Genomic DNA, 13,526 nt, shown 5'->3' with positions numbered 1-13,526 from the left:
GTTTGATGGCTGCTGTTGAATTTCATGTCCAAATTGATTCTTTATTTAATGCCACTTTGAGTTATTTTCTGTTTGTTTAGTTATTTATTTGTTCATTTTATTGCAGATGTATTTGGTCAAGGGCAAGAAATAGAGCTCATTCGCACTGACGTACTCAAAATAGTATTTCCTTCTGTCTCTTTTACACAACCACAATCCCAAAATGTGTTGGCAGAATTGTCTGTGAGGATGTCATCATGGACAAAATTACAGCTTATATCCTTCTTATTCCTTTCTTTTCACTTTAGCTTGTTGAATAGGGGGTCTGTGAAAGAAATTGTGTCCTAGTGAAAAAATGTCATTTTAAGTTTTTTGACTCAGCTCCCTCTTATATTTATGACATGCCATTTATCTTGGCAAATTTTTAATTATGCATTCAGGAGCAGTTTGACCCAGCGAAACAAACATGTATCCTTGACTTGGAAAGGCTTGACAATGAAGGTTGGACACCGTCCAAGCAGACAGTTCCCCACAATCCATTTTAATTACTCAAATACAGTAATTCAATGAAGATAAACTGAACCACTACTAAAGTCAACTTTTTCTTAATTTGCTACTTTTCATAATTCCCATGACAACATAATAGCAAATAATAATGCATATGGGTAATTTGAAGCTAAACTCTGAAGCAGGACATTTAAAATGGCACTAGATATGAACTGTTCCTTTGAGTGCAAATGTTCTTGTCAGTGGATCATCGGTGTGTTCTTCTTGAAATGCTCCTACTGTGCTCATGGACACTGTTATCCTTTAATGTGCAAAATGTTCTTTTGCTTTAAAACAGTTCCTTCCCAAATTTCTGACATATTAATGTCATTTTACAGATGGTCCAGATACTCTCCTAAAAGCCTGTGACAACAGTTCCCAGATTTATTTTTATCTTCATCCATGCGTGGAAGTATTTGAACATCAAAGAACATAATATATTTATCTCTGTTCATCATTACAACTGCATCTGCAACCAGTATTTTTTGCCCAAATGTCTGACTGTTTTGAAATTGCTTTTCGTTTAGATTTTTCAATGGAATGAGTTTGCATCTTCAACAGATGCTCATTTGCCACAAAAGAAGCCTTTCTGAGCAGGTCCAATAATATACAATATGATGTTTTCTATGTTGTCACATGTAAAGAAAAGGCAAAAAACATGTGTTTAACACTAAAGCAAAACATTACTTTTTTTAAAGTGAGACACTGACATAAACATTCAGTAGACTCTTCCTGTGCTTCCATTTCATGAATGTACAACATTAGTATTAAAACCCAAATTATGGGAACAATCCTTGTCAGAACTGATAGTACCAACATTTTTGAGAGAATTAACCTCACAGAATTTTCCCAACATGTTGTTGCTGGCCCAGAATTGGTTTAATTTGTAATTTCATTGTACCCTCTAGTGGGCAAAGACATAATAGCAACTGTCTCTAGGTTTCACTTTTAAAGACTTCCATGAAAATTAGTAGAAAAAAAGCCTTGACAGGCTAAATTAACTAGTAATTATAAAAATTGCACCTCTGTATATAATTTCTAGTTATAAAAGACATTGTGATTTAAATAATTGAACACAGTAACATTAGACATTTGGCATACTTTTGATTGTAGAGACCCCCCCCAACCTTGCCTAACACCAGGTGATAAGCAGGGCCACAGCTGCACCGTAAGACTTTCTTAAACCCCATTTCTCTCTCCTTCATCTTCATTTTGTCTTCTGTTTATGTTTTGATGTGGGGGCAGGAGAAGGTGCAGGGGCTGGTGCTGGTGGAGGCTTGACCAGTGATACAACAAGATCAATTCTAGAAATGAAAATGGAAACAAATTGAAGACACAATAAATCTGGAGACAAGCCAAAAAAAAAAAAAAAACATTTATTTTTAAAAATCCAAAATATTAAAAAAAAAATTTTCCTCGTCCAAATGTGTGGTTTTTTTTTTGTTTTGTTTTTTTTAAGGGAATGTTAATGAACTTTTGGACACTTTTGGCTTGTCAAAGGGTGCCATTTCTTGTTTATTTCAGTCACATTTGGCATTTTATATAATATCACCTACTTTATAACAACGTTTGCATTATTCTGCTATTAGTAAATGAATGGTGGTCTTTTTAGAACTTCAGTTTTAATTCATACACATTTCACAAATAAATCTCCATAGTGACTAGAGCGATCAATGCAAAGCCTACTTTGCACATTCATTGTGTTCCATATATAAGACCAAAGATGGGGCACATTGGTAACACTTTACAAGAAGGTTTCTTACAAAAATGTGCTTATAGTTAAACATAAATGTATAGTTAACATGAATTAACAATGAACAATGCATTTACAGCATTATTTTTTACTTAAGTATTTTATTTTAAACATATAATTTTTTTTATTAAAAGTCATGTTTGTTAACATTAGATCTAACATTGACTAACAATGAACAATTGTGTTTTAATTAACTAACATTAACAAAGATTAATAAATGCTGTAAACAATATATTATTAATTGTTTGTTCATGATACCTAATGCATTAACTAATGTTAACAAATGGAACCTTATTGTACATTGTTACTATTATTTTTATAAAAACAATTGTATAAAAAATGAACATTTGCTTTGATTGTGTTTGTTTGTGTTCTTTGTGTTATAAACACAAATCCAATACCCCAAATAATATGGCAATTGTAGTGTACTCTTTACCCAAAAATGGGTCAAAAATGAACTAAAGACATTTTTATTTTATCAAAGTAGTATTGAATGTGTTTAAATACCCAGCAGCTTGCATTTTCTTCTTTGCAACAACAGAATGAAACCATAAAGATTAGATTAAGGTGTAGGGTTTTAATTGTTGCTTTTGATAACATTTTGTGCCAAAACATTGAAGACTTACATTTCAGTGATTCTCTCCACAAGTGTTTTAATTGCTTTGACAATCATCTTGATCCTTTCCTGTTGAAAAAAAAGTGCAAAGTCAGAAATAGCCTAAGGTGTGAAACTATGTGCAATTGTGTCAGTAAATTAGAAATAATCTGTTAATTAGTGTATTTCCTGGTAGGACAATCAAGGGAAGGGGAAACCAGGTTCATCAAGTTAACAAATAGACAACACAGGGCCTGGGTAGCTCAGCAAGTAAAGACGCTGATTACAACCCCTGGAGTTGCAAGTTCGAATCCAGGGCAACCTAAGCAACACCTAAGCAAACAAATTGGCCCAGTTGCTAGGGAGGGTAGAGTCACATGGGGTAACCTCCTTGTGGTTGCTATAATGTGGTTCTTGCTCTTGGTGGGGTGCATGGTGAGTTGTGCGTGAATACCGCGGAGAATAGCATGAAGCCTCCACATGCGCTATGTTTCTGCGATAATGCGCTCAACAAGCCATGTGATAAGATGCGCAGATTAACGGTCTCAAACACAGAGGCAACTGAGAACCGTCCTCCGCCATCCAGATTGAGGCGAGACACTACGGCACCACGAAGACAAAGAGCACATTGGGAATTGGGCATTCCAAAATTGGGGAGAAAAAAACAAAAAACAAATAGACAACACAAGGTTTGCCTATACATCAAAGAACAGTCAGAAGAAAAAATTATCTGCATTTATATATACATTTTTCTAAAAATCTGGTTTGATCTTCATCTAAATTACAATAATTAACAAAACAAATCTGTTTTAAATAATAACACACAAATCATTGTATTGTTCTTGTACACATTTAATACATAATTAAAACTTTCATAGTGTAGGTTGTAGTGTTGTCAAAAATACCGGTACTCCGGTACCAAGTCGGTACTCAAACAAAAACAAATGTACAATACCAGAATTTCTGAAGGTACCCGAGTACCGGGTCTACCCGGTTCCCAATCAGAGTCGGAAACTTTTGAACGCTCACAACAAGCAAAAGATGACGACAAGCAAAGTAGCTGCTGCTGCGGAGTCTAAACTTAATCTTGTCGAAAAGTGGAAAAAGCCAGGTTTGGAAATTCTTTGGATTTGAGGCTGATGAAAAGGGAAACATGATAGATCAGCAAAAACCTATTTGTAAACGCTGCTTTCACAATTTTCTGACGAAAGGAGGAAACACATCAAACGTAATAAAGCACTTCAAAGACAAGACACCCGGATTTATTCAAGCTACCAAAGCAGGTGAGTTTAAAAGCATATTATCATTTGCATTAGGTCTGAAATGTTTAGTCGACATTATCGACAACGTCGAAAATAAAGAATTGCCGAGAAAAATGTTTGTTGTCTAATAGTCGTTTGATCTCATTTTACTTAACATGAAATCACATTAAACTGTAATGATGAAGCGTGAGAGCAGCACTGCAGTTCACACCTGACGGAGGAGAAGAATTACACAGATCACAGTCCAGATGCACTCTAAACTTTCACAGCTTCTTCTTATGTAGATCCCAAAGTATTAGGGAATTATAAAAAAAAAAAAATTATAATAAATTCAGAAGCAGTCTCGTTGTGGAATAAGCAGAGCCGGAGCCCTTTAAAGGAAACATGCGTTACATCTTAAATGCAGTTATATTAATGTGTTATAGCTTTATTAATGTTCAAATAATACAGAAGCAGGTCATGTTAATAACTATAAACTAAGAAACTGGCATTTCTCTGTGTGGTCGGTGCCTCTTCTATGAGTTGCGCGAATGTCCCAATCTAAGGGGGAGAGATTGAAACTGCACCCGGCTGAGAGACTCTGCCTTGGGGACGCTCATCCCTAGAGCGCGCACACTTAATGCAGCTAGATTAGAACGCGATGGCTCGTGACTTATTTAATCATAATATATGTCACAGTGCATTTCTTATCGTGAAGAAAAATGGCAATATGCAGCTTTATTAATATGAGAGCACTTTGCACATTAGTTTGGAAATAGTTTTTTATTAATTCTATTGTATGCTAGTTTATTAGGGCCCAAGCCTTGAAAAGGCAAGGCCCTATTGTTTTCGTTAGGATTAATATTATTATATTTTTTACGACTATTGGGGCACTTTTGGGGCTCTTAACGTGCTCGAAAACTCTTGAAACTTTGCACGTGGGTCAGAACCCGCGGCCATTAGGGCCAGGCTGAAGCTGGTACCCGGGCGTGGCAGGGGGGCTCGACGGCGCCCCCTGGAACGGGATCCGAAAACTTGGTCCATAAATCAAACACGCTTGCATGTAATAATATGAAACTCGGTACACATATAGATCTCATCGTTTCATATATCCTTCATACTTTTACTTTTTACCTCAGCCCAACAGGAAATCGTCTATTTAGGGTTTTTTGGAAAACGTATGCAATGGAATTTGAAATACTCCTCCTAGAGAATTCCACCTATCACCACGAAACGCGGTCAGCATGAAGTCAAGACATTGAGGATGAAAAGTTGCCGGCGGATTTTTGATATGTCGAACGGTTTGGCCGTGGCGAGGAAACGAAATGATGGCGCGAAAAAGAGAAACAGGAAGTGTGTTATAACTTCTGCACACATTAATTGATGTCGATGATTGATGTTGATTCATCGATGAAGAGGCCGATCGCATGGATGTGACTATTGTGAGTCAAAGCTATAGCGCCACCAACTGGCAGAAGGAAGTGTGTCACTTTCACAATGCTTTGAAATCACCCTCTTATTTTTACCCGATTTACTTAAAACTTTAGGTGTATAATGTAAACACACGGCAGATGTAGACATGTGAAAGGATTATTGATATCTTTGATACTGTTGCTGCGGCAACGCTTCAAACTCGAATATTCTTTTTTGATGCTTTTGAGACTCTTAGCATACTTGAAATTGCATGAAACTCGACAGACACATCACATTTATTAGCCAGTAGACATGTGCAAAGTTTCAGAAACGGGCGTGGTGCAGGGGCTCAGTAGCGCCACCTTTTGACAAAAGTGGGGGGGTTGCTTTACACTTTGACCCACAGTCACAAAACTCAGTAATTATATTGTTCACATCGAGCCGGACAACTTTCTAATTTACAGTCATTAGCTCAGACCAACAGAAAGTCAGATATTTTGGTTTGAATGTGGATGTTTTGGAGAATTTTCTCTGCCTCTCTCACTGACCCTACATCTCTCTGTGTCTGGGGCGAGGGGGGTGATTTGGCTGTTGAATGAGAATGCTTTTATTTTGGTTTTTCAAGGTTTTGGGGCCCTTAACGTGCTCGAAAACTCTTGAAACTTTGCACACGGCTCGGAACCCGCGGCCATCAGGGCCGGGCCGAAGATGGTACCCGAGCGTGGCAGGGGGCTCGACAGCGCCCCTGGAATGGGATTCGAACACTTGTCCATATATCAAACATGCTTGCATGTAATAATATGAAACTCGGTACACTTGTAGATCTCATCGGGCCGAACAACTTTCGTGCTCTAAGTTTTACGCCAGCCCAACAGGAAGTCGGCTATTATGGGTTGTTTGGAAACACGTGCTCTGGAATTATATATATTCCTCCTAGAGAATGAATCCAATCGCCACCAAACTCAGTCAGCATGAAGTCAAGACATTGAGGATGCTACATTCTGGACGGATTTTTGATATCTCGAACGGTTTGGCCGTGGCGAGGAAATTGATTTAGGACTAAAAAAGGACACATGAATTGTGTTATAACTTAGTTAGTTCTATCTACAGTTACAAAACTCGGCGTGTATATTGTGCTCGTCGAGCCGAACAACTTTCTAATTTACAGTCATTAGCTCCGACCAACAGAAAGTCAGATATTGTGGTTTGAATGTGGATTTCTTGGAATTTTTCTCTCTCTGACTGACAGTGACCGCTCCCATTCTATGTTTTTCTCTCTCTCTGTCTCTCTCTGACAACGTGCCCCCTGACAATTCTCTGTGTGTGGGGAGTGGAGGGGAGGGGGAGGGAGAGGGGATTTCTCTGTTGGGTGAGATTTGCATTAAGATATTGTTTTTCAAGGTTTCTGGGACTTTTGGGGCCCTTAACGTACTCAAAAACTCTTGAAACTTTGCACACAGGTCAGAACCCGCGGCCATCAGGGCCGGGCTGAATCTGGTACCCGGGCATGGCAGGGGGGCTCGACAGCGCCCCCTTGAACGGGGTCTGAACACTTGTCCATATATCAACATGCTTGCATGTAATAATATGAAACTCGGTACACTTCTATATCTCATCGGGCCGAACAACTTTCGTGCTCTAAGTTTTACGCCAGCCCAACAGGAAGTCAGCTATTATGGGTTGTTTGGAAACACATGCTCTGGAATTATATATATTCCTCCTAGAGAATTAATCCAATCGCCACCAAACTCGGTCAGCATGAAGTCAAGACATTGAGGATGCTACATTGCCGACGGATTTTTGATATCTCTAACATTTTGGCCGTGGCGAGGAAATTAATTTATGACTAAAAAAGGACACATGAAGTGTGTTATAACTTAGTTAGTTCTATCTACAGTTACAAAACTCGGCATGTATATAGTTCGCGTCAAGCTGAACAACTTTCTAATTTACAGTCATTAGCTCCGACCAACAGACAGTCAGATATTTTGGTTTGAATGTGGAACACATTGCAAATTAATCTTTGAAGCTCCAGAAAGCACATAAAGGCAGCATAAAAGCAATCCATACGACTCCATTGGTATAATTCCCGCAGTGTACTTGCTTGTTATATTAGCTACTACAAAATATATAAATACATTTACTATCTTAACTTTAATGATGTACTTAACATAATGATAAATAATATTAAAATATTATATTGTATGCTATGTATTGTGAATACACCCATGTTAAACATAAAAATGTACTTCCATTGCATATCATAGGAACACATAAGCGTAAATTATAATTACATTAATAAACCTGTACAAAGACCTCCAGATAAATACTGGCCTTCTGGATTAACACATTTAAGTGTGCAAAAGATATTGACCTATGACATCCTATGACATCAAAAATTATTCTACATTTGAATTACCTCATAGATGTGACTATTGTGGTTCACGGTCATAGACCCTGTCCCAAATGGCACACTTCATATGAATTTTCAGTCTTGTGTACTTATTTCATGTGTCCATTAACTTCATGAGACCGTAGGGTGTCTCATTTTTCATTTTAGGTATCAGAAGGGTGCTCACGCATACTTTGTGGTTGATATGTGCCCTCGATGCGCACTTTTGCAGAGCCCACACTGATGCAAGCTCTACAGCACACATCTTCTTCTCGACAGTCAAAGCGAGGTTACGTTATTGCCCATCGTGCACAGCGACCCTAAAGGCACGGGGGTGGCGGTGCCACCGGCTTGGGCCCGCCATCGCTGCTTGCAGCTATATTTTAGATTTGTTTTAGTACTTGGTAAAAACTTAAAGTAAAAGTTGAAGCAAATCTTATATAAGTGTTCAAAAATACTTTAAGCATACATTGTACAGTTTTGTTATAATTCAAAAATAATATATTTAACTTGAAGTGTTGCTCAATGGTATATTTTTGTTCTTAGCTCAGCTGTTAATTTGTTAACTTTGTTAATAAAAGAGTGTTGTTCAGTAACCTGTTTTTGTGTTTTGCTTTGGTACCGAAAATGGTATCGAGTACCGTGAAATGTCACTGGTATTGGTACCGACTACTGATATTTTGGTACCGTGCCAACACTTATACTTACACCTACTTATAGTGGCTCAGTGGTTGAGGCTCAGGGTTACTGACCAGAAGGTTGGGGGTTCAAGCCCGAGCACCACCAAGATGCCACTGTTGGGCCCTTGAGCAAGGCCCTTAACCCTATCTGCTCCAAACATTCATGGCTGACCCTGCACTCGGCTTAGCTGGGATATGCGAAAACTAATACATTTCACTGTATATATGCAAAAAACTGTGTGTATAATGTGTGACCAAAAATAAAAGTATTCTATTTGCATGTTTGGGAGTCAAACCCAAACATGCAAATAGAAAATTAATATTTCCTATTGACACACTAAAGCCAAGGAGGTAAATAGCCATCTTAAGGCAAATGTTTTTGTGAAACATCTTATGTGCCTAAGACTTTTGCAGAGTACTGTATATGTATAAAACCCCCTACACAACTGAGCCAGACAGGCTTACCTTTTGAAGTCTGCACAGCAGTGGCAGAGAGAAAGCACATATCACACCTGTTCAGAGGCGAAATAATTAAATTAACACGTTCATCTGAACACCATGCAGCAGAAAGATAAAGCAGCAATACTTGAATAATTTGTTCACAACAAAGGGATATGATGCACTCTAAGTATTTCCAGTTCAGTGGTTGTTTGGTGAGATTACTGATATTAGGTTATAATAACATCAGGCTTAGTCCTTACCAGTCATCACCAGTGTGAGACCATTGGTTTGGACCCCCACGTAGGTCATCAGATATAGCAACCCAAAGAACTACACAAACAAAAAATGTAAATAAAACCATTCAGATAAAAGAAAAATATTTTTTTATATTATTATTATTGTTTACTCCCTCAGTAACAAGCACATTGCAATAGTTCATATCAGGACTGATTACATAAAAGAGCAGCTTCTCCCCTGATGTAGTGAAAGTAGGTCATGAATTGCTGTAATGTGCATAAAATATAACTGTGTAGCTGAGTTGAGACATTTAAGATCTGTGAGACCTTCACTGACTCCATGATGCTGTCAATGAAGAAAAGCCTCTTCAGCTTGGTGACAGCCGTAGCAATCAGCAAAACGATTTGTTCGGCCATGCGGACCGTGTCCTCATCTGTCAATGTGCGGTCCTCATCCAAATATGACCTTTTTAATAAAGAAAAGTGGACCATCTGAGAAAGATTACGTGTATTAATCTTGACTTACTTGAGCAGCATTTCCCTCCACCACCAAACCGCTGCCAAATCATGTGATATTTGTTTTAAATCTGCACATCTGTAATGCATTTTAAGAAATAATATTTTTAACCCCTGATCATCTGTACAAGTCCCTCACTATTCTCTGTTGAAAAGACCAGCATTGCTTGTTTTGGACAATGGTCTCCAAATTTGGATACTGGTTTGCTTGTGTCCCCACCAAGCTTCTTAACTAGCTTAACCAGGGAAGAATTCAAAAGGAAAACCATGCTGGTTCGTTAGGTGGTCTACCACATAGACCAGCACCAAACCAGCACTAACCAGCCTAAACCACCATGGAAATTCATTCTGGCCAAAGCTGGTCTTTTCAGCAGGGGTATCCAGCTTTATAAACCAAGGCGCCGTGTTGCAACAAAGCTTGTGTCCTGATAGAATGAATTCACCAGGGTTTAATTAACAACGAAATAACATTCACTCCAACAAGCTTACATATACTTCACATGGGTCTTCACTTACATCAACTCCAAGAGTTAAACAGCAGTGTCAGCATTACATGGCTGTGTAGGAACTGACAGTATTTATTTTACAGCATACTCACTGGAAGGGGTGCGATCCGTCACTGAGGCGGACCAGCTCCAGGGCTTTGTAAAGAAAGCACACAGGGAGGGTGAAGGCCAAGATGCCCAAGCCAAGGTTGGACAGGATCGTGATGAAACTGAGCTGGAACAAACAAGCCAAACCCACAACCAAACCTGTAAACACCAGCCCGGTGGTCCCCACATCTCGCCAGTACAACAGATCTAACACTGGAGAGAGCAAGAAAAGAGTGGAAACAGTAAATGTGACTCATGAGTGAGATGTCAAGAAAATAAAGAAATACAAATATGGAGTCATGTAAATCAAAAGACAGTAAAAGCTTTGCAGCTTTGAAGTTGGTCTCAAATGAGATGCAGTGGGGTATCTGGGTGGTTAGATGTGCATATTCACATGGTTTCTGGTCATTCATGTAGCAATACAGACTATAACATTTGAAATGCAGCTTGTCCTCCATTCTCTATTTTGGAACACATTATTCTCTTTCATCTCAAATCGATATCCCAGACTGGGGTTAAAGTTTTCTAGGACATGTAATTGAATTTTTCAAACTAATCTCATGAAAGTTATAAGACTGTAGCAAAATTTTCATGGCAGTTCCATGGTGAAATATTAACTGAGTGGTGCTAAAACACTACTTTAATTTTCTCCAAAACATAAGTGTTTTTTGAAGGTTAATGCTTTATCGAGTTTTCAATCCACAAAACCTACCTTCCTACCCTTAACCTTAAACCAGAAACCGATAGTGTCATAAAAAACAAATGTGAGATTAAAACGCAATTGCTGAAGTGCCACGAAGCAACCACGCTTCTATGGCACTTTCGGCTCAATTGTCGCCTCACATGCTCTGTGGGACTCATACGGTCCTTTGCATAGCAAATGCAATACTATTAGTTGGGCTACTGCACAATTTGATCATGCCAGAGCAATCTTATAAACGTAGTTTGCTATGTACTGCAAACGTTCAAATTACCTGACAAGTCATGCACTATAGTAAAAGTATTTTGATGGCATAAGATAACATTGTGTGAGGAACAAGGAGAAAAGTTTGTGTTTATGAATGGATAATCTGCCATTTTACTCTAAATTAAAAGGAAATAAAAGTCATTGTTGTTTTAGCACCTCTTGTGTTCATTTCACCAAAAAATTGCCGCTATGCATACAAAAAGCCACGTAAAAATCATTTTGCTAAATTGTAACGTAATTTAATAAGACCAGGTTGAAATATTTTTTATAAAAGTAAAAAGCCTCACTGCAGGGAAGTCTCAGGCTGGTCTGTTAACTGTTTTTTGAGGGGTTTGGGTGTGAGTTTCAGATGGCCAGGCTAGGAGACCAGCTAGACCAACTTAAACCACCTAAGACTAGCAAACAATCTCAGGCTGGTTTAAGGTCCTCTGCTATATATGTAACATATTTGGATACTTGTTCTGTTGCAACATATTTGTGCATGTGTTGACATTTCTCTGAGATAGACACATGGTTAGAATAGACTAGAATTAGATTCAGAGAATGAATCAAAGAGAGCAGACTCAAACACTTTTGAGCAGCTAATGGCCAAATGCAATTTCATGCCCCTTGCCCTATAAAGCCAATAGATGTCAACAGTTGTTGACTCTGATTATCCTCCAAATGCAGGTGCAAATCTGTACTGGTGCAAAGCAAAAATCAATCCAAACCCTCTGAAATCTTCTGTGCATAAAAGAGAGATCATCCATAAGGCCTTCAATCCTGCTAACGCACATTACTGCAGCCTAACATGGCTGGGACAGATTGAATCTCTCCGGAGAGACATTTGCCAGCACTCCCAAAATAAGTAAAAGACTAAGTCTCACCTTTTTCATTTAGACACCAATGCCTTTTTTCTCCTACTGCCTCAAAATGTATATCCTAGTGTCATGCATCAGTCCAGTCCAGAAAAGTCCATCTATTGAATTCCCATCAGCCTGCCAAGCTCCCATTGGGAAGTCGTGTGTGATGTGCTGACTAGTCAGCAGTATTACTATACCTCTAGTGTACACCACTCAACTTCAATCTGGTCTCCTGTTTACCTACCCCACCTCCTCTGTTGCTGCCAACATGCTATCTAACACATCAAAGCAGAGCTTGGGTCCAGCACTGTTCAGTCCTGAGGAAGACTCTCACCTTTGATGGCCATTTCTGCTGCTTCCACTCCTAAACCGCTCTCCTCCCTTTGGGCTTTTTTTGGCCATCCTTGCTTTGTCAGCAGGAAGGGGTTGGCCTGACCTAAGAATATCTTCGACACTTGGACACCCCATCTTCACACACACACACACACACACACACACACACACACACACACACACACACACATGTGGTTACACAAAGATCCCCTTCCTGGGACGCTCTGAGCTTAAGGAACCTGAGACGTTAGCATGTGCCAGTGTGTAGACAAATCTTCATTTACAAGGAGATGGCAAACCTTAGATGCCAGAAAATTACTCAGATGCTACTTAAAGAGTGCTGTGCTTTATTTTCTCACTTGCTGACATTAAAGTGCTAGACATTAACACTGAACTCAAGATCAATATTCAATGATAGTGGGCTTCATCATAGATTTCTTGGAACCACGTGGGAGGTCAACCTCCTTTGACATTAATTATCATATGTTTCTTCAACTTTGGGCACTTCTGGCACTTTGGGATTTACAAGAAAGTAAAGTCTTGTTAAAAACAATTTCACACACTCACAATTTTTTTTCATTTGTCCACTAACAATGTCCAACAATGTTCTGTATGTACATTCAAGATTTAAGATTTATTTTTCTGAAAATCATGAAACTTTCCACCAGTGTCATTTCCACCACATCTCAAAGTCTTTGCAAAACAAAACAAAAACAATTCCATGATGAAAATGATGTTGATGAAAATTACATTTGTACTTTTTTTTAAATAAAATAGCCAACTGCTTTCTCTTGATATCGCTAATTTCATAGCTAACAATTATGTTTGCATGTATGTTTGCTAAATACACTATTAAATAATATTTTCACACATTTTATGTAGTTTGGCTGAGCTGGAATTGATGGCCAATAAAAAATACTCTGCTCCCAAGTAATTTTTACATATTTTATTTTTTACTACAAACATTGCTTGTCCTATTTTTCATCACAGGCATGCTAT

The 13,526-nt window shown here is 38.5% G+C and overlaps 1 protein-coding gene across 1 annotated transcript; it reads right to left on the bottom strand.

Annotated features, from left to right (window-relative positions):
* Window positions 1-555: 555 nt before the first annotated feature.
* LOC127628114 (reticulon-2-like) lies at window positions 556-12,673 on the bottom strand. Its single transcript, XM_052104804.1, has 7 exons — window positions 12,529-12,673; window positions 10,391-10,598; window positions 9,604-9,742; window positions 9,301-9,370; window positions 9,065-9,111; window positions 2,905-2,963; window positions 556-1,829 (listed from the first exon to the last, which is right to left on the bottom strand). Exons 1-7 carry the CDS (start codon window positions 12,539-12,541, stop codon window positions 1,733-1,735), a joined length of 633 nt encoding a protein of 210 aa, XP_051960764.1. The 5' UTR covers window positions 12,542-12,673; the 3' UTR covers window positions 556-1,732.
* Window positions 12,674-13,526: the final 853 nt, after the last annotated feature.

Source organism: Xyrauchen texanus, chromosome 34, assembly GCF_025860055.1.
Source record: "Xyrauchen texanus isolate HMW12.3.18 chromosome 34, RBS_HiC_50CHRs, whole genome shotgun sequence".
In the NCBI taxonomy this organism is placed as follows: Eukaryota; Metazoa; Chordata; class Actinopteri; order Cypriniformes; family Catostomidae; genus Xyrauchen; species Xyrauchen texanus.
Note: the sequence above shows the minus strand (reverse complement) of the source record. Positions and strands in the feature narration are given on the sequence as shown.

Bases quoted from the DNA above. Each gene is read 5' to 3' on its own strand.
- LOC127628114 (XM_052104804.1), bottom strand. The intron at 9,743-10,390 runs GTGAGTATGCTG...TTTATTAAAAAG, and splicing joins GACGGATCGCACCCCTTCCA to GTCATATTTGGATGAGGACC. The intron at 2,964-9,064 runs GTAAGCCTGTCT...TTTTTTCAACAG, and splicing joins TGCTGTGCAGACTTCAAAAG to GAAAGGATCAAGATGATTGT.